General features: G+C 35.4%; 2 protein-coding genes across 5 annotated transcripts; one reads left to right on the forward strand and one right to left on the reverse strand.

The window, feature by feature from the left end:
• Positions 1 to 261: 261 nt before the first annotated feature.
• Positions 262 to 19071, reverse strand: LOC131544275 (hepatic lectin-like). 2 transcript variants are annotated; one of them, XM_058782489.1, is made up of 5 exons: positions 18935 to 19071; positions 1079 to 1381; positions 888 to 991; positions 716 to 819; positions 262 to 636 (listed from the first exon to the last, which is right to left on the reverse strand). In XM_058782489.1, exons 1-5 carry the CDS (start codon positions 19032 to 19034, stop codon positions 501 to 503), a joined length of 747 nt encoding a protein of 248 aa, XP_058638472.1. In that variant the 5' UTR covers positions 19035 to 19071; the 3' UTR covers positions 262 to 500. The 2 variants fall into 2 exon arrangements, with proteins under 2 accessions (XP_058638472.1, XP_058638395.1); XM_058782412.1 differs by lacking the exon at positions 18935 to 19071 and adding an exon at positions 1700 to 2150.
• On the forward strand, positions 12532 to 27627 carry LOC131544388 (CD209 antigen-like protein E). 3 transcript variants are annotated; one of them, XM_058782672.1, is made up of 5 exons: positions 12532 to 12685; positions 22214 to 22318; positions 22396 to 22517; positions 26803 to 26906; positions 27275 to 27627. In XM_058782672.1, exons 2-5 carry the CDS (start codon positions 22219 to 22221, stop codon positions 27411 to 27413), a joined length of 465 nt encoding a protein of 154 aa, XP_058638655.1. In that variant the 5' UTR covers positions 12532 to 12685; positions 22214 to 22218; the 3' UTR covers positions 27414 to 27627. The 3 variants fall into 3 exon arrangements, 2 of the variants coding, with proteins under 2 accessions (XP_058638655.1, XP_058638580.1); XM_058782597.1 differs by lacking the exon at positions 12532 to 12685 and adding an exon at positions 21821 to 21950; XR_009272149.1 differs by lacking the exons at positions 22214 to 22318; positions 22396 to 22517; positions 26803 to 26906; positions 27275 to 27627 and adding exons at positions 12803 to 13019; positions 13481 to 13518; positions 15615 to 15656.

The raw sequence follows: 27627 nt of genomic DNA on the forward strand, positions 1-27627 counted from the left end.
ATGCATCGTTTCTTTTTTTTTTTTTTTTTGACAAGAAACACTTCTGCATTGGATACACCTGTGTATTCTCACTCATCTCTCCTCTTGAAGTTTTCTCGCCTTTTCATGCAATTATGAAATTAAGATGCACATCAACATGAGTAGCTTTGATCAGTTTCTGGACAGAGAAGCGAGGAAATGAGGAAGCATCAATCTGAGTATTGAGAAGCACGCAAAGAATAAAGTATGAAATGAAAACCAAAATGTCGTTCACTATGGTAATGATGGTAATTGGACATTTTATTCAAGGAGAAAGCGATTCAACTCAAAAGCTGTTTTACAGACACTCAATATCAGAATAACAGGGTCAAATCAATCAGAAAATAATGACAATTTCAAATTTTTCTTTATAAAAACTCATATCAGTTGACAGTGTTTTAAAAGGCAGGGACTTGAAATTGTAAATCATGCATTCACAATAAGAATAATTATATTATACACAATTATAGATGGGATGAATCCTATTTCTCACAGAACCCTTTTCTCTTCTCTGAGCATGGCAGGTCATTCCAGTTGTTCAGGATGGGATTTGAAGGCATCAGTTCAATACAGTCCTCATTTCCAGCTTGGTCATTCGGCTCACCATTGAACCAAAATCTGAACAACATGTATCTGATTTTCAGTTTTTCAGGACCACAAATTTATGAATCAAGACACAGTGATGTTTCGCACTTACCCTTGTTTCAGTGGTGAATTATTCACCCATTTCATGTTGCCCTCCTGCTCTCTGTCAGACAAACCAATCCACACTCTCTCCGTGGTGAATGAAGATATTTGTCTCTGTGTCAGTAAAAACAGGAATAAGTGTGATTCCTCTCATTCATTAATAGACACTCACACAAACTCACCTGCTTCTCTTGAGTGTTGATAATGACCAGATCAGCTCCACGATCCCTGCAGTACTGCCTGCTGTCAGACCAGCTCATCGACTCACTGGACATAAAAAACCAACCTGAACCACAGAGAAATATGTACTTTATGAAACCATCTATATTAAAGATAAAAACGCTAAGAAACAACGAATCATATTTGTACTGACGTCGTTTAGATGCTTCTTTCTTCAGTTCCTCACTCAGAGAAGTGACTTTGCTTTCTAACTCCAGGTTCTTCTGACTCAAAGAGCTGAAGTTGTTCTGCAGTTGGTCTTTATCAGTCAATAGATAAGTGTAATTGTCCTGTAAGCTGTTGATGGTTTGATTGAACTCTTCAACTGTGTTCTTGTAACTGTTTATCAGGTCTCTCTCTGCTGTGATGGTGATGTGCTGCAGTATGATGAAGACCAGCAGAAGAACACAAATGAGCCCGAGACTCACTGTGATCAACACCAAACATCTACTTCCTCCTGACAAACATGAACAAAACACACAAATATCAGTTAATACTCTTCATGTTATTAGAAATTAAGTTTAAAATTAGCCTTCTAATGCAATCTACTTTTGTCTTTAGTTATAAGACAAACACTGCTATACAATAAACTATAAAATATCCAAAGGACATGTGGAAAAAGTAAATAAAAACAATTCCATTAACACATTAATTATGGAAGCAAAAACACTTAGGCTACATATTGTTTGTAGAAAAAATAAAAAATTAAATTGTATGCGGTTTTCATTTTCTCATTAGTGACGTCATTTCTGCTTTAAAGTAATTTTCTTCTTACTGCTGTTTAGATCTTTTCCTTCGTCCTGGTCGTGACTCTGAGTTTGAGGTCCAGTTTTCTTCTTAAAATCGATGCGGTCAACATTTCCATAAATGGGATCTAAATCCATCATTCACTGTGTCTGATAGTACGTCTTCGCAGATGAGGTGTGGTCCTCAGAATGAGTATTATTTTTAAAATTCTGCTAACTCGAAAGAGGAAGTGGTTTCATTTCACACTAGCCTTCAACAAGAATAATGACTTTAAATTCAGCTTAAACACACTCTGTACTACTATGTTTGTTCTTTGTACATTCAACGTTATCAGCTTCAAAAGCCAACAAGAGGAGTCTGTGAACACTCAAATAAACTCAAACAGCCTCAAACAGGCCAAACTGGACCTTTATATTGATGATGTATAGGAAACACAGCAAGTGCTCTGGGTGCTTCTCTCCACTCAAACCGATGCTTCCTCATTTCATTGCTTCTGTCCTCCAGCCTGTGACCCGTAAAAAGGATCAGATTAAGCCAACTTAAAGGACATGTAAATTTGTAATCTCTAATCATCCCAGTCAACACGTGAGGTCACGCGATGATCACAGTGACATCACACCATTCTCATACGGTGATCCTCACAGTGTGAGTAATATATGAGCTCATTGTGAATTCAAAATGTTGAGCAGGTTGAGAGGAGGCAGATCAAATATCAGTCGCTGGGGGACATTCTACTTCCTGTTTCTCAACACTATCACAGTGATATCACAGTGGTGTCACATGATGAGCTTATGAGTGCACGCCCAGCTAACAGCTTTCTGTTATAAGAACCTTCTCCAAACATACAACTGACTTCCAGACACAGCCTTAAATGAAATTAACTGAAATAAACAAATTACCAGCTTCACTCATTATTAACCAGACTGACTTAATTTCTGTCAGACATCTTCAGAAGCGCTTATTGGGAATTAACAGAGATTTAGATGATGATGTTTTATTGTTTTGTTTGATGTTACCATCATAGTGATTAGTGTTTGCTTTAGTTGGGCTCTTGACCCTTGACTTTATAACATTATATTTTTTGGGGCTGCTGTAACTGTGTTTGTAAAGCACATTTGTTATGGCAAGGAAACCCAAAAAGAGATTGCAATCAGGTGATACTGGTTTGTTATTGATGATAACAACACAGTCATCACCTAGATTCAATGTGCAGTCTTGGTCTTGGGAAGTTGTGGCCTAATGGTTAGAGAGTCGGACTCGTAATCAAAGGTTGCGAGTTTGAGTCTCGGCCGCAGGGATTGTAGGTGGGTGAGTGAATGTACAGTGCTCTCTCCACCCTCAATCGAATGAGGAGCCCTTCCTGGGCTCCGCAGCATAAATGGCTGCCCACCGCTCCTGGTGTGTGTATACTTTGGATGGGTTAATTGCAGAGCACAAACTCAGTATGGGTCACCATACTTGGCCATATGTCACGTCACTTTCATAATAATTTATGAAGAATTATAAAAGCATAAGACACAAACATTATTAACTACTCTTGATGTTTCTCTTTGTGTTTAAATGACAGTGTATGAATCTCAACAATGGTGACAATCAAAAGCTTCATGCTGCAATGCATGCTGGGTACCAAGTCTCTGTGCAGTGAGTGCACTTTGACCTCACATTAGTATGAGCACACAGTGAGGGTGCTGTGAGGTTACACTTTTAGCTCACTGTTACTTCACATTGTGACCTCATCACGAGTATCCTGTGAGCTCATGGTGACATCACTGTGAGATCAAATTGTTGACTGGGATCTCCGTGTCAAACATTTTGCTTACTGCACTTTCACATTTTTATTTCATCCTGTCTTCGACAATGTATTTGAAGTCCTGTTGTGTAATTACTATTTCTGTATTGAACATAAACGTTCCCAGATTCACTCATTATTAACCAGACTGACTTAATTTCTGTCAGACATCTTCAGAAGCGCTTATTGGGAATTAACAGAGATTTAGATGATGATGTTTTATTGTTTTGTTTGATGTTACCATCATAGTGATTAGTGTTTGCTTTAGTTGGGCTCTTGACCCTTGACTTTATAACATTATATTTTTGGGGCTGCTGTAACTGTGTTTGTAAAGCACATTTGTTATGGCAAGGAAACCCAAAAGAGATTGCAATCAGGTGATACTGGTTTGTTATTGATGATAACAACACAGTCATCACCTAGATTCAGTGCAGTCTTGGTCTTGGGAAGTTGTCCTAAATGGTTAGAGAGTCGGACTCGTAATCAGTTTTTTGAGTCTCAATTGTATGGGTGAGTGAATGTACAGTGTTCTCCACCCTCAAACAGAATGAGGAGTCTTTAGCATAAATGGCTCACCGCTCCTGGTGTGTGTCTTGATCAGAGCACAAACTGGTATGGGTCATGTTTGGCCATATGTCACGTCACTTTCATAATAATTTATGAAGAATTATAAAAGCATAAGACACAAACATTATTAACTACTCTTGATGTTTCTCTTTGTGTTTAAATGACAGTGTATGAATCTCAACAATGGTGACAATCAAAAGCTTCATGCTGCAATGCATGCTGGGTACCAAGTCTCTGTGCAGTGAGTGCACTTTGACCTCACATTAGTATGAGCACACAGTGAGGGCTGTGAGGTTACACTTTAGCTCACTGTTACTCACATTGTGACCTCATCACGAGTATCCTGTGAGCTCATGGTGACATCACTGTGAGATCAAATTGTTGACTGGGATCTCCGTGTCAAACATTTTGCTTACTGCACTTTCACATTTTTATTTCATCCTGTCTTCAAATGTATTGAAGTCCTGTTTAATTTTGTATTGAAATATAAACGTCCCAGATTCCATTATTTGCTCTACTTACAGTAGAGCACAGTATGTGCACAGATGAGGTTCTTTTATAATGTAGCATGTTTTAAAGTTTTTCCTGTGATCATTTTAGCAGCTGCTGGTATCCAACAAGAGGAACCTGTGACCATCAAATGGACTCAAACACCTGAAACAGGCTTAACTGGACCTGTATTGATGAAAAGTAACTAGAACTGAAATCATAATAGTTGGAACACTCTCTCATGAAGGTGTGTACAACAGTTACAAATAGATGGTTTATAAAGTAGTAAATATAGATTTTTTTTTACACAAACATCGCTTTGCTTCAGAAGGCCTTTAATAACCCATCGTAGCCGTGTGGAGTACTTTTATTTTAGATGGATGCACGTTTTTGGGGTTCAAAATCTCCACAATCACTGCCATTATAAAGCTTGGAAGAGCCAGGACTTTTTAAAATATAACTCTGATTATTCACCTGAAAGAAGAAAGTCATATAAACCTAGGATGGCTTGAGGAGTTAGTCATGAAGCAGTTTTCATTTTGGGTGAACTATCTTTAATAATGATTTTAATCGGCACCACTGTGGCATTAAGAGACAGAGAGGATGATGATAGAAAATTGAGATTGTGGGATGATGACTTCCTGTTTATAGCTATAAGTGGGTGACAACAGGATAGTCATGTTTTCATTTTCTCAGTTGATGTCACTGTTCTGCCATTTCAACTACTGTTAGGTGGTATAAATAAATAACTTGTAGTTGAATTTGAATGACAGAAGATCAGCAGATATAGCCAGGAAACTCAAAATAAATATGTTACTAGCATTTATCAACAATTATAGTCATTGAATTTGATCTCCAACCTCAGTTCTTAACCCCTTAACTGTCACCCACAGTTTTGAACAGAGACATTATAGTGCCCTATCCAAACTTAATTTTTTATAATTCATGAATGAAAATATTTTGTAACATGATTTTAATGTACCATTTACATGGTAATGCAATGTCTGATTTTAAAATGGGTTTCAAAGGATGAATTTTGAAATTTTAAGTTTTCTACTGATAAATAATTTCTTATGATTTCTAATTCGTGATAGAGAAAAAGGCAACTAAGAAGACTTTCTGTGACAAAGGTCAGAATTCATGTCATGATGTAGATTTTTTCAGGTGCACTCTTGTCATAAACAGAGGTGTCAAATCCAGGGTCAGAAAGTAAAGTCCTGCCATGTGTTTATTCCACCCATGAACTCAGCAGCTGATTTCACCAGAGGAGGAACCAACTCATTCCTTTCAAGTCACAAGCAAGTTTCGAGTCAAATCCCAAGACCTCAACGAGTTGAGGTAATTAAGAGATAATTGAGAGACTAATTAAATGATGATTGTGCATTAGTGATGAACACCTGCTGTTACTGTGAATCACAGAGGATCAGATGTTGATGTTTTATTGGTTAAAATGATACCACCATCATGTAGATCAGTGTTTGCTTTAGTTGGGCTCTTGACCCTTGACTCCTGTGTTTCTCTGTAGCAATGCATGTGCTGTTGTAAAGCGGAGAGATCAGTGCTGTGCAGTGAGCAACTGTTAGTTGTTTTCATATGATGAGGTAATCATCAGGTGCTTACCTGTTTGCATTATACTGTGTGTATATATATATATATATATACACATACAACATTTTTCATTTTTAATTTATGTTCTGCTTTTGAATAAACAACTCTGTGAAACCACAGTACGCATGAATTTACTGCTGTAGCAGTTATAGAGAAAGAATTTTAAATCTAATGCATTTAAATATTTAAACTCCAGTCCTACTCAGACACACACAGACATCAAGAACCAGCGTATGAATCTCAACAATGGTGACAATCAACAAAATGCTTCATGCTGCAATGCATGCTGGGTAACACCACAGTATGAATAATTATTGTCACCACTGTTGAGGATCGTATGATAAGTGTTCATGTCTAAAAGCCTGAGCAATATAATTCTATTTTTTTCCAATATTTAATATTACGATGGCATTTGTTTAATAGTAAATTCCTGCAGTTCTGTAACAGCTGAACGTCAGTAAATAAACCAAAGAGACACCTTCATGATGTTCATTCAAGTGACATAAAAGCCAAAAGTGTAAGCTCATCTGCTTCCTCAAGCTTTTAATTCAGCAATGTGCAAATGTTTGTTGTGAAGCAATATTGCAATTGCTTAAAAGCAATCCATTCTCAGTTACTAAAAGGGTCAAGAGCCCAACTAAAGCAAACACTGATCTCCATGATGGTGGCATCATTTTAACCAATAAAACATCAACATCTGATCCTCTGTAATTCTCAATAACAGCAGGTGTTCATCACTAATGCACAATCAACATTTAATTAGTCTCTCAATTATCTCTTAATTACCTCAACTCGTTGAGGTCTTGGGATTTGACTCGAAACTTGCTTGTGACTTGAAAGGAATGACTTGGTTCCTCCTCTGGTGAAATCAGCTGCTGAGTTCATGGGTGGAATAAACACATGGCAGGACTTTACTTTCTGACCCTGGATTTGACACCTCTGGTCATAAATTAATCTATTACTTTTCCTACATAATTTTTAACAGAAAAGTGGTAAAATACCTATTTAGGAGTCTTAGACCTTTCCAACGATATATAGTTTGTCATGATTAGATTAGGATTTAATTGTAAAATAGTGAAGTAAAGGTGGCGTCCCACAGGGTGGACGGTGACAGTTAAGAGGTTAAAGAGCTGAAGTTGCCCTGCAGTTGATATCTTTTCAGTAGTTTGATCACTGTAGCTGGCCTGCAGTCTGAAACTTAATCTGAGCATGAGAGATCATTTATATTATTATATACATTTTGGTGTTACCCACAACTGAACAGTTTCAGGTTTTTTTTTTTTTTTTTTTTATCCACAGGACTGATTGAAGCTAAAATAATGTGTAGATTTTATTCATTAATCTTCAATTTTGAAATTACTTATAATAAAGTATAAAATGAAAATAAAACTGCTAAGTTTACTACACAGTAAAACCTCCAGTGTTAAATCAACACTCCCAGTGTACATATAATCCACACTCAGAGTGTTAAAAAAGTAACACTGAAGCAGTGTTAAAGTTAATGAGATAATTAGTTTAGTAATTGAGTGATGATTAAGCATTAGTGAAGAACACCTGCTGTTAACAAACTGAACCGTTGAAAGAAAGAGAAAGAAGAACAGAAAAAAAGAGACAAGATGAGCAGAAAAACAAGATCTACAACTGACTTCAGCCACAGCCTTAGATGAAATCAACACAAGATAAAAGAAGACATTAAATCTCTCAAGATCTCAGCAGAGGATTATTAAATAACTCCATAAACAGCATCACCAGCTTCACACGTTACTAACCAGACTGACTTTAGATGTTGATGCTTTAGTTTTGTTTAAATTACCATTATCGAGGTCAGTGTTTGCTTTAGTTGGGCTCTCGACCCTTGACTTAAAACATTACAATTTCTTTGGCTGCTATAACTGCATGTTTGTTTAGACTTGTTAGTTTTTATTTCAGCATTCGGTGTTACTAACATTGATGCATTCGGTGTTGATGGTTAGACTTCTATAAAGAAACCACCAGCATTTAGTGATTTCTGTAACTGACTTCATTCAGAGCATGTCATTGATTGATTATTTTTTTTTATTTTGATCGCACAAAATATAAAGCTTCATCCATCAGTTTTAAGATTAATTTGAAAGACTTTTAAAAGTAAATCAGCACTAAAAGGTCCAAACTGCATTATCATACAGACATCAAGACTCAGCGTATGAATCTCAACAATGGTGATAATCAACAAATTCAGATAAAAAGATCATCTGTGAACATCACAAAACATGCTACTAAAAGTCACAACAAAATAGCAAAACAAAAGGAAATAGTAAGAATAAAAGAAAATACTAAGACAGCTGCATAATTTATTCATTTCGCATTGCATGCTGGGAGCCATGGATGAGTTTTGATTGGTGCTCCCAGAATGCACTGCAACATGGAGCTTTATGTTGATTGTCACCATTGTTGAGATTCATATGCTGATTCTTGAAGTCTGTGTGATGAAGAAAAGTAAACTTTCAGTGCAGAATAAGTTTCAAGTCTTTTAGATTAATATTAAAACTGTCAGGTCTTGAACTACACAATCTCAAAATTAATTATATTTTATAATTAATACTGAATTATACTCGGAGTAAAACCAGTTATTCAAGCCACTATACACTGATTATGTCTTTAGTAACATAACCAACTGATCATTTCGCTTTTTTTTTCTTTTCGCCATAACTAACATGTCTAAACAAACACGCAGTTACAGCAGCCAAAGTAATTGTAAAGTTTTAAGTCAAGGGTCAAGAGCCCAACTAAAGCAAACACTGACCTCGATAATGGTAATTCAAACAAAACTAAAACATCAAAATCTAAAGTCAATCTAGTTAGTAACGCGTGACGCTGGTGATGCTGTTTATGGAGTTGTTTAATCATCCTCTGCTGAGATCTTGAGAGATTTAATTGCTTTTATCTTGTGTTGATTTCATCTGAGGCTGTGGCTGAAGTCAGTTGTAGTTCTTGTATTTCTGCTCGTCGTCTTTTTTTCTGTTCTTCTTCTTTCTTTCAGTGATTCAGTTTGTTAACAGCAGGTGTTCTTCATTAATGCTCAATCATCACTCAATTACTACACTAATTATCTCATTAACTTTAACACTGCTTCAGTGTTTCTTTTTTAACACTCTGAGTGTGGATTATATATACACTGGGAGTGTTGATTTAACACTGGAGGTTTTACTGTGTATGGTAATGATAGTAACTGAACATTTCATTCAAACAGAAAGGAAGTCAACTCAAAATCAGTTTTACAGACACTCGATATACACTCAATACACTTTAGACTTCTGTAGTTTACTGTGATTGTCACCTCAACACTTCAGACCAACAAATGAGACTCATGATAACAGCTACACAGTAAAACCTCCAGTGTTAAATCAACACTCCCAGTGTATATATAATCCACACTCAGAGTGTTAAAAAAGTAACACTGAAGCAGTGTTAAAGTTAATGAGATAATTAGTTTAGTAATTGAGTGATGATTGAGCATTAATGAAGAACACCTGCTGTTAACAAACTGAATCACTGAAAGAAAGAGAAAAAAAAGAGACAAGACGAGCAGAAATACAAGAACTACAACTGACTTCAGTCACAGCCTTAGATGAAATCAACACAAGAAAGAAGACATTAAATCTCTCACGATCTCAGCAGAGGATGATTAAAACAACTCCACAAACATCATCACCAGCTTCACATGTTACTAACCAGACTGACTTTGATGTTGATGTTTTAGTTTTGTTTGAATTACCATTATCGAGGTCAGTGTTTGCTTTGGGCTCTTGACCCTTGACTTAAAGCATAGTTACTTTGGCTGCCATAACTGCGTGTTTGTTTAGACATGTTAGTTATGAAAAAAAAGCCAAGAGAAAATGTGATGAGTTGGTTACGTTATAAAGATGTAATCAGCGATAGTGGCTTGAGGAACTGAATTAATTTGGAGTATAGTCACTGATAGATTTATTAGTTAACTTTGTTATTGAGATTCTGCACATAACTAACCTGAAAGATTAATCTGAAAGACTTTTGAAACATATTCCGCACTGAAAATGTACTTTTCTTCATCACACAGACTTCAAGAATCAGCATATGAATCTCAATAATGGTGACAATCAACATAAAGCTCCATTTTGCAGTGCATTCTGGGAGCACCAATCAAAACTAATCCATGGCTCCCAGCATGCAATGCGACATGAATAAATTATGCAGTTGTCTTAGTATTTTCTTTTATTCTTACCATTTCCTTTTGTTTTGCTATTTTGTTGTGACTTTTAGTAGCGTGTTTTGTGATGTTCACAGATGATCTTTTTATCTGAATATGTTGATTATCACCATTGTTGAGATTCATACGCTGAGTCTTGATGTCTGTATGATAATGCAGTTTGGACCTTTTAGTGCTGATTTACTTTTAAAAGTCTTTCAAATTAATCTTAAAACTGATGGATGAAGCTTTCTATTTTATGCAATCAAAATAAAAAAAAGTAATCAATCAGTGACATGCTCTGAAATCAGTTACAGAAATCACTAAATGCTGGTGATTTCTTTATTGAAGTCTAACCATCAACACCCGAATGCCATAACTAACATGTCTAAACAAACACGCAGTTATAACAGCCAAAGAAATTGTAATGTTTTAAGTCAAGGGTCGAGAGCCCAACTAAAGCAAACACTGACCTCGATAATGGTAATTTAAACAAAACTAAAGCATCAACATCTAAAGTCAATCTGGTTAATAACGTGTGAAGCTGGTGATGCTGTTTATGGAGTTGTTTAATAATCCTCTGCTGAGATCTTGAGAGATTTAATGTCTTCTTTTATCTTGTGTTGATTTCATCTAAGGCTGTGGCTGAAGTCAGTTGTAGTTCTTGTTTTTCTGCTCATCTTGTCTCTTTTTTTCTGTTCTTCTTTCTCTTTCTTTCAATGGTTCAGTTTTTTAACAGCAGGTGTTCTTCACTAATGCTCAATCATCACTCAATTACTAAACTAATTATCTCATTAACTTTAACACTGCTTCAGTGTTACTTTTTTAACACTCTGAGTGTGGATTATATATACACTGGGAGTGTTGATTTAACACTGGAGGTTTTACTGTGCAGAGTCAAAGATCTCACTGCTGAGGGAATTTCCGGTTAGCAGCACAATGGAGTAGATGTGTGTGTCTCCCTTCCCCGTTCAGTTTCGTTTATTTCTTCAACTACCCCTCCGATCTTTTCTGACAAACTATAAAAACTAACTAAATGACTTGTGAATAGCAGTGTCTATCTAAAATGGCGAGTAAAACGGCGAAAACATCTAAGAAAGAAGCCAACAGAGCCGAAGCGCCACGACATCAGGCGAAGTGAGCATGGCAGCTCTAAAGGATTTCCCAGCTAACAGAATTTTGTTACAAGAACGTTCTCCAAATATTCAGTGTTGGTTCTGGGAACATAAAAAATGTCCAGTTTTCTTGACGTTAGAGGAACGTTTTTAAAAGGTGTGATGTTCCTCAAACGTTCTTTCAACTTAATTTTGATTTAAAATTCAACATTCTTGGAACATTGATTTGTAGCATTCCAAGAACATAAAAATGACCAGTTTCCTTAATGTTAGTAGAATGTTATTTAAAAGTTAGTATGCTGTTCCAGAAACATCCTTTCAATTCTTCAAACACCTGACGTGAACAAGCACTGAAAGAAAGAGACATAAGAACACAAACTACCAGAGGTGGAGCTTTCAAGTCACAGGCAAGTCAAGTCATATCCCAACCCAGATAGCAGGGTGACATTGATTCAATGTTGAAATTCCATCAGAATCATCATTTTGGTTGAGTTTGAAAATTCAATGCTAAATAATATTGGATCAATGTTGATAATTCAATGCTTTTCAGTGTTGAAAAGACAAATATTGAATTAATGTTGATTTTTGGTCAGCATTTCACTGGTGAAACTTTAGACTGTCAATCCCTCATTCAGCACTTACATATGGTACATTTTCCTGAATTGTAGTGAGCACATGCTCATCAAACAACAAATTCTGTAAATTTTGTAAACTCGTCACCACTAGCAGAACTCAGATAAACCAGCTGGATATTATTATTATTGTTATAAGCAGCAGTAGTAGTAATGTTTTTACATTAGTAATTAATGTGTTCATTACCTGTTTTTGGCTAGCTAGAGGAGCACATTCAGCCAGAGACTGATAATGACTAAATGCTCCAATGAATGTCCTTATAATTCTTGTGGTCATCCAGTTCATTAACTTAAATTAAACATTTTTATTTTTAAATTATAATTAAACATTTAAATTATAATTATATTTATATTATTTATAATTTATATATTCATTATAATTATTAGATTTAAATCATGTGGAATTTACATACATTTAATGAATTACCTAAGGAGAATAGAGCGAATTCAGAGGGTTTTTTCATGCGCCACAATCCAGTCCATCAGGTGGCAGTAATGCAGCTAAATCTGGCTGCCAACCGCCAATCAAATCAAAGCGCGGGAGAACAGATTTCAAATGCGAAACGGACGGAGACCAGGCCTAAAGGATAACAGCAAACTGTTTTTAGAGGTAAGTAATAAAAGATTACTAAAAAAAAAAAAAAGAACTTGACATAAAACATAACGCATAGAAATAATTATATATGTAAAAAAAAAATCCTTGTAACTTAACTTACTTTCTTTACAGAGAGTTCATTTATATGATGACAGTTGACAGATGTTGATCCTTCACTTAGCTACGAACACAACGGATTCACCTCAGAGAAAAGAAGTAACGTTAGTGATTTCATTTCGCGTATATTTCACTATTCATCTTTCGTTATAACTGATGTGTTTTTCTGGACAAGTCCGAGTGAACTGCGAGTCACATGAGCGCGCGCCGTCCAGACCAACGAACGGCCGAGGTAAGGATTTATTAAATATATTTCACTTTGTTTTTCCACCAAACCCTACCAGACACAATAGTGAGTGTGCAGTGTGCAGTGTTTGAACACTGTGTGTGACAGCACGCGCAGGCTGATCGCGATTTTGACTTTTCTTCCTGAAAAAAACAAAAGAAAAAAACAAATTGGATTTCGTGGGAGGGAAAACCTTAAATTGTTTGATTTTATGTAATTTTCATGTTATGTGAACAATTTTATATATTACTTTTGTTTTACTGTACTCCTGGGACACACCTTAAAGGGATAGTTGTCCCCGAAATGAAGATTTGCTGTTAATTTACTCACCCTCAGGTCATCCAAGGTGTGGGTGACTTTTTTTTTTCTCCAGTATAACAGTAAAGAAGACAAACTAGTTACAACCAATATTTGGTTAACCTAATGTTTTAAGCTGTTTATCATTCTTCATTTTACCCTTTTTGTAGCCCATCAGAGGGACATTTCCTTGGTTTGCTCACATCAGGTAAGAATGAATTTCTGTTGATTGTTACCTGTGACAGGTGCACTCAAAAAAATGATTCGGTCTAAATTTACATTTTATGTAATTCAATTGCATAACAATTTTCCATCCATTTAGATTACATAGTTTTAACATAAAAAAATCAATAAATATAATGTGAGTCATATGCATCAGTCATACGTGAATGAAATAGGTACGTTTTATGTAATAATTCACAGCAAAGTCCCCACACTGCTCAGTGTCCATGTGTTTCCACACTACAGAGTGTTCAAGTAGCATTGAAGCAGTGTTGAGTTAAGAAGAAAATTCTGTGATGATTGATCATTAATGATGAACACCTGCTGTTATCAAGAAGAATCACCAAAGAGAAACACAAGAACTACAACTGACTTCAGCCACAGCTGAAGATGAAATTAACAATAAAAAGAAGACATTAAATCTCTCAAGATCTGATTAAACAGCATCAGATTGACCAGATTGACTTTATTTCTGTCAGACTTCTAGAGAAGCTCTTATTGAGAATTAACAGAGGTTTAGATGCTTTATTGTTTTGTTTGAACTCACCATCAAAGAGACCAGTGTTTCCTTTTGTTGAGCTCTTGGCTCTTGACCCTTGACATTTTGGTGTTAATAATTTGCTGGTTGCTTTAATTGTGTGATCATTTGAAACACGCTTAGCCAGCAAAGTCAAGTAAAAAAGAGTTGCGGGTAAATGATCCGCTGATCTTATTTCAAGTCCGATTTCTGATTATGTACTGTTAATATACTGTTTTAGATTTTTTATAGCTTCATATCTTGCAGTATGATAAATATCAGATAATTTGAATAATTTACAAATCACTTTGTGCACATAACGTTTTCATCTGTATCAATACAAAGACCACAGACATCAAGAATCAGTGTATGAATCTCAACAATGGTGACAGTCAAGAAAATATTCAGATAAAACTCTGAACATCACAAAACAAGCTACAAATAAGTCACAACTATAAAAGCATACGTAAAATAAAATAGTACGAATAAAAGAAAATAATCAGACAATTCAGCTGCGTTGTTTATTCATGCTGCAATGCATGCTGGGATACATGGGAGAGTCTTGTACTACGCTGGTACCCAGCATGCATTGCAACATGAAGCATTTTGTTGACTTTCACCATTGTTGAGATTCATACACTGATTCTTGATATCTGTGGTCTTTGCATTGTTTCAGATGAAAACTTTTTATGCACAAAGTGATTTGTAAATTATTTAAATTATCTGATTTTACAAGACTACTACATCTGAAGCTACATAAAAAAATCTAAATTAGTACTACATTCATACAATCAGATGTTGGACTTGAAATGGATCATTTGCCCACAACTCTATTTTTTATTTATTTATTTTTTTTCTTAGCTTTGCTGGCTAAGCTAAGTGTGTTTTATATAAACACACAGTTAAAACAACCAGTGTAATATTAACACCAACATGTCAAGGGTCAAGAGCCCAGAGCCCAACAAAAGGAAACACTGGTCTCTTTGATGGTGATTTCAAACTAAACAATAAAGCATCTAAACCTCTGTTAATTCTCAATAAGAGCTTCTCTAGAAGTCTGACAGAAATAAAGTCAATCTGGTCAGTCTGATGCTGTATGTGGAGTTGTTTAATCAGATCTTGAGAGTCTTCTTTTATTTCAGTTAATTTCATCTTCAGCTGTGGCTGAAGTCAGTTGTAGTTCTTGTGTTTCTCTTTTCTTTGGTGATTCTTCTTGATAACAGCAGCTGTTCATCATTAATGATCAATCATAACATAATTATCATCTTAACTCCAGCACTGCTTCAATTCTACTTGAACACTCTGTAGTGTGGAAACACATGAACACTGAGCAGTGTGGGGACTTTGCTGTGAATTATTACATAAATCTTACCTGTTTCATTCACGTATGACTGATGGATATGAATCATATTAAGTTTATTGATTTGTTTATGTTAAAACTATGTAATCTAAATGGATGGAAAATTGTTATGCAAATGAATTACATAAAATGTCAATTTAGACCAAATCATTTTTTTGAGTGTGTTGCATACTCTAAACTTTTACTTTTACCTTTTTAAATCTAGGTCAGAGGATGGAGTCTCCTGGATCAAGGTTAATAATAAAAGGCAAGTCATTATTGAATGTACAAAATATGTCTTACAGCATCTTAATGTTAATACAATCTTTTGTTTTGTAAAGGGACGTAAGATGCTTTTTAAGCTATTTATTTAAGCTGCAGCTGTAAATAGTAAAAGAGTTATAGTCTCATCTCCTGTCCCAGAATGTTTTAGATGACTCACTAATTAAAGCACCTGGTTTAGCTGTAGCATTCTGGGAGGGGGGCCTGAGGACTGGAGCTGAGAAACTCTACACTAACGGTTATGAAATATTAACGCTGTGTATCATAGAAGTTGTTTTTTTCTCTCAAACTGCTTTCCCATTGTTTATTCTGAAGTGACTGTAATACTGGCTGAACCAGTGTCTGGAGGTCTGTTTCATGAGACGCGGCTACCAGAGCGGATTCTTCAAAGTGAAGATGACCGATGTGTGATGGTAACTTACATTTAAGATTTATTTATTTTTTTGTTATTTATTTATTGACAAAAGCATGTTTTTCATTCAACACGGAAACTACATTCCCATGATATTTATTTGTAACCTATCCATGTTTTGTGCAAATATATGTTCCTGACACTTATAGGTTGGCTGTTTTGCTGTTGGAGGAGCATCAGTTGAGGCATATATTAGGATGCTGGGCTGTACTCTAACCATTGAGCTGGCTTCTCAGATGAACTGGGCAGTAGGAGACCGAAAGATCAGCATGAACAACAACAACAAAACTCATTTAGAGACAGGCTCCAGACACCAGGCTCCAAGATGTGCATGGTAAGTCTCCACATGGGTCCTTTGGTCTTAAATTCAGTTTGATAAAATTTAAATCCATTAAAAGTCTTAAATATCTTAAATTAAATGAGAAAAGCCTTAGTTATGTTTTCAAGAGGTCTTAAATTTGGAGACAGAAAAAAAACAGGAATTGCAAAATGGCCTAATATGATTATTAAGGGTTAAGGCCCGTTCAGACCAAGAGCGATAACTTTAAAGATAACTATGCTCATCTGTTTATTCTAAGCACACTCTGCTTTTTAGAACTATATCTTTATCGTTATCTTTAGTGTTATCGTCCTTGGTGTGAACAGGCCTTCAGTTCACTCAAAACTGTTGTTCCAAACCTGTGTCAGTGTTTTTTTTTTTTGTTTTTACAAAAGATGATATGTTGAAGAATGTTGGTAACCCAACAGCTGACGGAAACCATTGTCTTCCATTGTACAGGGAAAAAATCCTATGGAAGTTCATGGCTACCGTCAACTGGTTACCAACATTCTTCAGAATATCTTATTTTATGTTCAACAGAAGAAAGAAACTCATACAGATTTGGAACATTTATATATTGACTATATACTCTTTGAATTTGTATGATTATATATAATTTATAAACAATATAGAATGAGGCAATGCCATTTATATCAATCTACAGTAGTTTGATATTACAAGCACATCTTAAAAATAGAGGGCACAGAGTGAGCTGCTGTGAGGAATCTGTTCCAAACATGAAAAATGCTTTATATTAAGGGTTTAAAATTAATAATACGCATGTCTATAGGTGCTTAATTTCTATATTAAAATTAAATAGTCTTAAATTAGAATTCACCATGTTTTAGCTTGAATGTAAACCTTTTATCAAATTTCAAATTGCACTTAATTTTGTAGTACATTAAGTCACATTTCCAAATACTTAGGACCCACCTTCTTTCAGTTATATACTACTACTACTACTGCTAATCAAATGTTTTGCAACATTGTGCAGGTTTAACATCCTGTTTGTTTTTATACTTTAGATGCCTAACAACAACAAGGGAAAGTTGAGAAAGAGGAGGCCTGCTGTGACGGTGCAAAAATGGCTCGGTTGTGGTCCTGAACGGCTTGTGGGCATTGCCTTGTGGTGGAAAGCCCTGAGTTCATCAGACTATCCGTTTAATGAGGAGTAAAGACATCTTTTTTGAATCAGAAAAGTAGCTTCAATCCATGAAAGCTTCAAGTCCTAAACAGCAAACTGGTAATGTTTCAGTCTGTAGTACTTTAGTGTTTCTGCCTTTGATGGTGAGTTTTCATTTGCATTTACTTCCATTTTGCAGATGCAGTTTGCATTTGTTAGCCTATATGTGTCAGTTTTACAGGCTCTTCTCCTGGCATTTGATTTATAAATTCAGAATGAACTGTTCCATGTAATTAAGTCACTTTGTCATTCATTTGACCATATTCTGTATGTAAATTGTATTTTAAGCTCTGTCTCCCAGTTTCACAAGGCTAGTCCCAGACTAAAATGCATGTTTGAGCTCTTAACTGAAAATAACTTGCTCTGACAGATCTTGTCATTGGCATTGCCTGTCTCAAGATGCACACCAGTAATGTTTATTTATTTATTGCATTTATTGCGTAAAGCTGTTTAAGTATCCTAATTTAAAGCCTAGTTCTGGCTTAAGCTAAGCCTTGTCTGTGAATCCGTGCCTGTTTTGAAGTCACCACCAAGTGTTTTTTTTTTTTTATAAAGAATCACGTTTTACTTGAATATAATGTTAATTTCCTGTTCAAATAGTGTGGGGGCAAAAATAAATATTTTTGCATGTAAACTGACTGATGTTGTTTATTTTGAGTGACTTTTATTTTAAAACCATATTAAAATGGACTCATGGTCCTCAAAGAGTTAAAGTTAATGAGATAATTAAGTGACTAATTAAATGATGATTGAGCATTAGTGATGAACACCTGCTGTTAACAATCAACATCACTGAAGAAAAGAGAAACACAAGAACTACAACTGATTTCAGCCACAGCCTTGGATGGAATCAACAGTAAAAAAAAAAACACGATGCCACCATAATTGTGGTTAAGGTTTGCTTTAGTTGGTCTCTTGACTCTTTTACCAATTCAAAATAATTTGTTTCTAAGCAGTTGCAATGTTGTTTCACAGCAAACATTTGTGCATTGCTGAATCAAGCCCTAGTAGATTAACTTACACTTTCTGCTTATAACTCATGATGAATGAACATCAATAAATGTGATAATATCTCAAATCAATCTTTATTTACCTTGGTTGGAATGATGAGGCTTTTTGAAGACTGCATTCTTTTATGGTGACAAACATATGGAATTGCTCTAAATGTAAACCGTATTGTTTACAGTACAGTTAAAAAGCCTATGCAAACAAGAATATACACTGAAAATGTAAACAGTAAACAATGTTTTCTGAGAAAACAACGATTGAATTTTATTTAACAATTCTCATCCCCTCAAACATTAGCGATACCCATCACCGCCTTTGCTTCAAACTAAACTTTCTGCTTACTTTGCTTTTGAGCTTTTCCTTCATCCTGGCAGCGGCTCTGTGTTCGAGGTCCAGATCTGTTATAAATATTTCTGCATACATAAAAGTTCCCTGATTCCATTATTTGCTCTTACTTACAGTAGAGTACAGTATGTGTGCACAGATGAGGTGTGGTCTTTATAATGTGTAGCGTGTTTTTAAATAGTGCAAACCCTACACAGGAAGTGGTTTCATTAGTTCAGACTCAGAAAAATCTAGACTTTCATTCTTAGTCTAAACCTCTCTATAAACTCATACTAGTTTGTGACTGAATATTTACTGCATATTCAACCTCATGATGTCAAAGCGATGTGGAGTTTTCTCTGCGATCATGTTAGCAGTTAAAACATCCAACAAGAGGAACCTGTGACCAGAAGTGGAAAGTCCTGCCATTTTTCATCTAATGGAAATTAGTGCTTCTATTTTTGGTTTATAAACTACGTTCAAATACACAAAAAAAAAAAAAAAAAACTCTATTATGCTAAGGCTAATTATGTTTAGGATCAGGCTTTTAGACATGAACACTTATCATATGATCCTCAACAGTGGTGACTAATTATTCATACTGCATTGCATGATGGGAGCTTTTAATTGCAGCATGAACCATTTTGTTGATTGTTACCATTGTTGAGATTCATATGCTGGTTCTTGATATTATTGGTTCACTGTAACTCTTTTAGATGTAATCAAACCAGCTCATGGTGACTATCTAATTATTATAGAAGAATCAAGAGCCCAGCTAAAACAAACACTGATCTCCATGATTGTGGCATCATTTTAACCAATAAAACATCAACATCTGGTTCTTTGCAATTTTCAATAACAGCAGGTGATCATCACTAATGCACAATCAACATTTAATTAGTCACTTAACTATCTTATTAACTTTAACTCTATGAGGACTTGAGAGCTTGCTTGTGACTCGAAAGGAATGTTTCGGTTATTCCTCTGGTGAAATCAGCTGCTGAGTTCATGGGTGGACAAAAAATATGGCAGAACTTTTATTCTTTGGTCCCTGGACTTTCCACCTCTGCCTGTGACCATCAAAATGGACTCAAACACCTTAAACAGGCCTCGCTGGACCTTTGTACTGAAGACAATTTAACTGGAACTGGAATTATTATGGGAATTAATAATGATTTTAATCTGCACCACTGTGGCATTAAGAGACGGAGAGGAGGATGGTAGTACATAGAGATTGTGGGATGATGACTTCCTGTTTACAGCTATTAAACACAAATGGGTGACAATAGGATAGTCATGTTTTCATTTTCTCAGTAGGTGTCGCTGTTCTGCCATTTTTAACTAAGATGGTGTAAAGAAATAACTTGGAGTTGAATTTGAATGTCAGAAGATCGGTAGATCGTACTTTATTGCCAGGAAACTCAAAACAGTTTTTTTACAGTCATTTCTCAACAACTTTAGTCATTGATTCTGGTCTCCAACGCCAGTTTCTTGCCCTGCAACAGACATTTTTCAGTAGTTTAATCACTGTAATTTGACAATACAATACTTATTTGTGCCATTCAGCTCAGCAATTCATAAATTAACAATACTCACAGTACAGCAATGGCCAAGCTAATGTCAATGTCTTTTTTAATGATCAGTGGGCTTTCCTAATGTGTGTCAGTTCAGTAAAGGTTAAGGTCAAGTTCAGGTGATGTCATATAATCATACAAGATCACATAACAAAATCAGTTTAAGTCCTTCAGCTGAAGCTATGGCCTTAGATAAAATCAACTGAAATAAATAAATCACCAGCTTCACTCATTATTAACCAGACTGACTTAATTTCTGTCAGACATCTACAAAAGCGCTTATTGAGAATTAACAGAGATTTAGATGATGATGTTTTATTGTTTTGTTTGACGTTACCATCGTGGTAAGTAGTGTTTGCTTTAGTTGGGCTCTTGACCCTTGACTTTATAACATTATATTTTTTGGGGCTGCTGTAACTGTGTTTGTAAAGCACATTTGTTATGGCAAGGAAAACCAAAAAAGAGACTGCAACCAGGTGATGTTGGTTTGTTACTGATAATAACAGTGCAACCATCACTTAGGTTCAGTATGCAGTCTTTGTGAGGAATTATTAATCTAAAGGCTTTAATAATAATAGATCTGTGATTATACAGTATAGGACCCAGCAGTGTCATAATCGTTTATGAAGAATTTTAAAAGCATGATAAGATACAAACATTTTGAACTACTGTGTCATTTAAACACAAAGAGAAACATCAAGAATCAGTGTATGAATCTCAACAATGGTGACAATCAAAAGCTTCATGCTGCAATGCATGCTGGGTACCTAGTCTCTGTGCAGTGAGTGCACTTTGACCTCACATTAGTATGAGCACACAGTGAGGACGCTGTGAGGTTACACTTTTAGCTCACTGTTACCTCGCATTGTGACCTCATCACGAGTATCCTGTGAGCTCATGGTGAGATCACTGTGATATCAAATTGTTGACTGGGCTTAAAGTGTTTAGGCAAGGCAAGGCAAGTTTATTTATATAAAGAAAAAAGAGGTGGCTGAGTATTTTTATCAAGTGATGCAGCTGTTAAACACAATAACAGTAACAGAGCAGCTGAGGAACACTTGCAAAGAGATGAAGATATTTAAAATGAATACTCTTTGAATCAGAAGACACTGGTGTTGGAATCTAAATTAAGTGACCATACTGTTGACTGTTTCACTACATGTGGTTAAATGTACAAGACACAGTCATAGTTTGGGTCTGAGGAGTTTCAGACTGGAAGTATATATTCTTCATGAATGTCAGTGTCCAATGATATCACTTCCCTCATAGGTTTAGCACCATCAAAACAAAAGTAGTCATCATTCTAAGGACCACAGCTTATCTGTGAAGACGTACTGGAAGACACAAGAACAAAAAAATGCAAATAGAGGACTTTTATGATAATGTTACATGCAGAAGTGTTAAGAACACAACTGGACCTCAAACGCACCGCAACGATGAAAGAAAAGCTCGCAAACACAGTAAGAAGAAAGTTTAATTTGAAATAAAAATGATGTCAGGATGGTTTCAGGAAATGATAACTGTTAGATTAAATTATTTTATTTATTTATTTATTTTTGATATAAGATGTCAGTGTCAATATTTCTGCTTTTCTGATTTTTCCGATTATTCCAGATGTTTGCCATTATATATATATTAAAAAAAACTAGATTTTTTAAACCTAATTTTCTGATAATATGGAGTGCATTAAGTAATATCTTTGTGTTTTCTTTCTGTCTGACAGGAGGAATGAGATATTTGGTGCTGATCACTGTGTGTCTTGGGATCATTTGTCTTCTTCTGATTGCTGCCATCATCCTGCAGCATTTTCTGGCCGCTAATAAGCGAGGTTAGTACTAATCATTTTTTGCTTCTTTTTTTTTTTTGCTTTTGTATGGAGTTTTAAAAAGTCTGTGGTTCTCTCAGGATATCTGTGGGGTCCAGATGGCTTGTTCATATCCAATGAGTTGAAGAGCTGGTCTGACAGCAGGCAATACTGCAAGGATCGTGGAGCTGATCTGGTTATTATCAACACTGAAGAGAAGCAGGTGCCCAGTCAACAATTTTAAGTTCTAAATACTTTTTAAAAACATTTTTTGGTTATGGGAACATTCTACATGTCCAGTTTTCTTAATGTTAGTGAAACTTTTTTAAGGTTAGTATTGATGTTTCTTCAACTTAATTTTCATTAATTAGTCAGCATTCTAGGAACATTGATTTGTAATGTTTCAAGAACATAAAATTGTTCAGTTTTCTTAATGTTAATAGAACATTATTTAAAGGTTAGTATGATGTTCTGAAATGTTCTTTCAGCCGGTTTTATTAACATCTCAGCATCTACACAATAAAATCCTCAGTGTTAAATGAACACTACTCTGTGTCTGTATGTCTAGATAAAGAGACCAACTGAAACACAACAACTACAATTGACATACATTCACGGCCTTAGATGAAAACAACTGAAATAAAACACATTAAATCTCTGAAGATGTCAGCAGAGGAGAATTAAACAACTCCACAAACAGCATCACCAGCTTCACGCATTACTAACCACTTTGATTTTATTTCTGTCATGCAAACGTTCTTATTGAGAATTAACAGAGGTTTAGGTTCATAGTTTTATTTCATTTGAAGTTACCATTTTGGTCAGTAGTGTTTGCTTTGGTTGGACTCTTGACCCTTGACTTTATATGATTGCTTTTTTTTCTGTTGTTTGATACTGTTGAAATCATCATGTAGTGGCTCAACAATTATTTTACGTTTTGCATTGTTGACTATAGTAGGCCTTCTTTTCAACATCTTGAGTTTTAGACCATGTGAATAATTGGTTACACTTTATTTTGATAGTCCACTTTAGACATTCTACTAACTATAAATAACTTTGTAACTACACGTCAACTGCAGTGGGGATTTCTTTAAGACTGCAAGGGAAGCTCGGCTTCCCCTATAATGTCAAAAAATTAATGGTCAAATAAGTACTATTGTGTTAACATTTTATTGACTAAAAATGTGTTAGAACATGTTCATCTCGAAGACGAGTTCGTTCAGAATCAGCTACATATAGCAGGTCGGCTGACTCGATTTCCTTCTCATACAGTCCCGTAGCATCACAGTGCATTTCCCTGTTGAAGTCTAGCGTCCATTGACTTCAATGGGGCTGCTTTTAACAGTTTTTTTCAGTGCTTCGAAACTAGACAGTCATTGGATAAATGCTGCGATTATGTCTCGCCCACGGACGCTCAGCGTCTCTGGGGTGAATGGAGGAGTGGGCTGGCCTGGACTCCGGGCTTCTGCGTGACGATTGGAGGATCTGTCGAAAGACTGCATCTCAGTTTGATTGACAGCGGTTTTGTACTATAAAATGTCACTGACGCTATTCGTGGATTTTGCAAGTGTAGTCGAAAGACAAACTTATTTCTTGGTATTTGCTTGGCGAAATTGCTAGCCAATTTTTATCATACATTTCACACAATTATACACTAGGGTTGCACGATACACCGGTACTACAGTAGTATCGAGATACTAAAGCTTAAAAATACCTGTGGTGCCATTGCATTTTTTAAACGGTAGTATCGTCCATATGGTACCGTAAGATATGTTTTAAACATTTAAAACGTTCATTTGAACATGCATGCCAGCAGAAACATTACAAGTTGATTGCCAAATGTCTTTCTGCTGTGCTCTGTGTAGTATAGTCTGTGTATACGCGTTATATGGTATTGAGTGGTTCAGTGATTCAGTCACGAACTTCTGCCACCTGCTGGCCGTTTTTAAGTTTCCCGTCTAAAAGTAGGCATATTACATTATTTCCCAACATATTTCTATATTCAGAATTTAGTATTTAAAACATTAATCTCATAACATTATTTATGCAATTATAAATACAGTCTAAATGTATAAATGCCACATCTAAATGTCACTTATTGCAGCTTCTGTGCAGTGCTAAGATGAGTTTTGTTTAGATCATTTCATGGATAACAATAGCCAGTCATTCATTCACATTAATTATGAAAATGAGCTTCCCGTCTTTGAAAGACCAGAAGCCGCCACTGGTCAACTGATTCTCAATAATTAGCAACTACATGTCTACTGACTCTCAGGGTAGACCATTACAATAGATATAGGGTTAGTGGAAAAAGTTGACATATTTGCAAAGTTTCTTATAGTCAGTATGTTGTGCAATCAAAATAAAGTGTTAAAAGATATTAAGCAGACAGTCTACTAATACTCTAATGACTGCTAGTTGACATATAGCTGCAAAGTTACTTAATATTAGCAGAACAGCTAAAACTACAATATTTAAATAAAGTGTTTTTAATTTTATATAATTTTATAAATATGATGTGCCCTAAAAACCCTTCATTTATGGCACACTTGGACATGAAGAATCGGCATACGAATCTCAACAATGGTGAAAATCAACAAAATATTCAGATAAACAGATCTTTGCTCATCACAAAACAAGTTACTAAAAGGTCAAAACAAAAAATAGCAAAAAATAAAAAGTAGTAAGAATAAAAGAAAACACTAAAAAAGTTCAGGTGCATAATTTATTCATGTTGCAATGCATTCTGGGAGCCATGGATGAGTTTTGATTGGTGCACGCAGAATGCACTGCAGCGTGGAGCTTTTTGTTGGCTGTCACCATTGTTGAGATTCATATGCTGTTTCTTGATGAATGTTTGCATCTCATTTGTACAAAACGTCTTGTGTGCGAAGTAATTTCACAGTAATTTTCACATCAAATTACCAGATAAAAATATTAACAATGTTAATTTATTCTTGCACAGCACTTTATCATAATTCATTATTAATTAGCTAAGTCTACCAGTTCACATTTTCTTTTGGTTTTTGCTGTAACAAATATGTTTGTTTTGGGGGCTTTTAAACGCAGCGTCATACCAACCAAAAAATAACTGTTGTAACAAAGTCAAGGGTCAAGAGCCAAACTAAAGCAAACACTAACCACAATAATGGTGATTTCAAACCAAACAAACTCAACATCTAAACCTCTGTTCTCAATAAAAAAAAAAAAATGTAAAAATTTTTTTAGACATAAGACAGAAATAAATTTAAACTGGTTAGTAATAATTGAAGCTGCTAATGTAATGTGTTTTCTTTCAGCTGAATTAATAGGGCTGAGACTGGAAGTCAGTTGCACTGTGTTTCTGTTCATCTTTATTATTTTTTTTATTTATTTATTTATTTTTGTTCTGTTTCGCCTTCCTTCAGTAATTGTGCTTGTTAACAGCAGGTGTTAATCACTAATGCTCAATCATCATCTAATTAATCACTTTCAATTCAATCCAACACTGCTTTAGTGTTATTTGAACACTAGTGTGGACACATATGAACATTGAGCTTCCACAAGTTTCACTAACTTTATGAAAAGGTTATATATATATGTTAAGATTAATCATTTTTAAAGTAGTTTACTGATAATTCTTATGATGTTGATGGAATTGCTATGTTCTCATATTTTAGGGAGAAAATGTTCTTAGAACAACAGTCTTGAAGTGTCTTTAAACATTAGAAAGTCAACAAACTTCAGATGATTAAGGTTAATGATCAGACATACAAGTAGTAACATTTAAAAAAAAACAAAAAACCTTTAGATGGACATCTACTAAAATTAAGTTAAGTTGTGACGTATTGTCAAGTATGGTGACCCATACTCGAAATGGTGCTCTGCATTTAACCCATCCAAGTGCACACACACAGCAGTGAGTAGTGAACAAGTGCACACATGCACACACACAGTGAGCACACACACCCAGAGCAGTGGGCAGCCATGCTCCAGCACCCGGGGAGCGATTAGGGGTTCGGTGCCTTGCTCAAGGGCACCTAAGTCATGGTATCAAAGGTGGAGAGAGTGCTGTTCATTCACAATCCCCACCTTCAATTCCTGCCGGCGCAAGAATCAAACCAGCAACCTTCAGGTTACAAGCCCGACTTCCTAACCATTAGGCCACGACTTCCCCAAACTTTCCAGAAACAATATATAAGTAACATTGTTGTGTCAACAGAATATTCCCTGTTAGCTGAGAAGGATGTTCAAGAATGTTTTCTCCCATTATTATGAGAACATTTAAAAAACCTTCTACAAACAACGTGTAAATAACATTTTTGTCTAACCATTTGAGAACATTATTAAAGACCAGATAACTTTGAACAAACGTTATATTAACATTACTGGAGGAATGTTTGTTTATAACCATGAGAGAATGTTAGTCAAGTTCTGAGAACGTTCCCTGTTAGCTGGGTGAGTTTGTGTGAGTGTCTGTTAATGAATGAAATGAATCCCACTTATTCCTGTGCTTTGTTCACACACAGAGACACATATCTTCATTCATCAAGGAAAGTGTGTGGATCGGTTTGTCTGACAGAGAGAATGAGGGCAACATGAAATGGGTGGATAATTCACCAATGAATCAAGGGTAAGAGATAAAACACTCACAGAAAACCACTGTGGATTTATTTGTTTTAGTCTTTTTATTCTTATTTTAAAAATAAGACCAACGAGAAGATTTGCTGAATACACAGCTCTTACACAAACCCAACCAACACAACCACGAAAGACAATTCTCACAAATACATTTTATTAAAAGATTATTCTCTTTCTCTCATACTTTTCTTAAATTTTAACTTCTGCTCTCTTATGTTTACTCTTGAAACTGAAACTGTCGTGCTGCTGTGAGTATTGTTGATTACTAAGTTGTTTGTGACATTCCTCATTTAATTAGTAAATGGATGAAAACTTTCAGTAAACATTCAGATCACTAAAAATCTGACACAATTTATTCAGGTTCTGGGCTGAAGGTGAGCCAAATAACCATCATGGTAAGAGCGAGGACTGTATTGAATTGTATCCTTCAGAAAACAGCCTGAGCAACTGGAATGATCTCTCATGCTCCGATAAGAGAAAAGGGATTTGTGAGAAATAGTGTTTATCCTGTCTTCATGCTTGTAATTTTTTTGTTGAATTATTGTCTTTTAAATCACTGTTTATCATTTGTTGGTCTGAAGCGTTCCATGTTACAGGTGACAATCACAGTAGACTACAGAAGTCTAAAAATAGCCCTGATTCTGCCTATTATTCTGATGTTGAGTGTCTGTAAAATTGCTTTTGAATTGAATGGCTTTCTCTATGAATAAAAT

The sequence above is a fragment of the Onychostoma macrolepis genome, chromosome 01, assembly GCF_012432095.1.
Source record: "Onychostoma macrolepis isolate SWU-2019 chromosome 01, ASM1243209v1, whole genome shotgun sequence".
Taxonomy (NCBI): domain Eukaryota; kingdom Metazoa; phylum Chordata; class Actinopteri; order Cypriniformes; family Cyprinidae; genus Onychostoma; species Onychostoma macrolepis.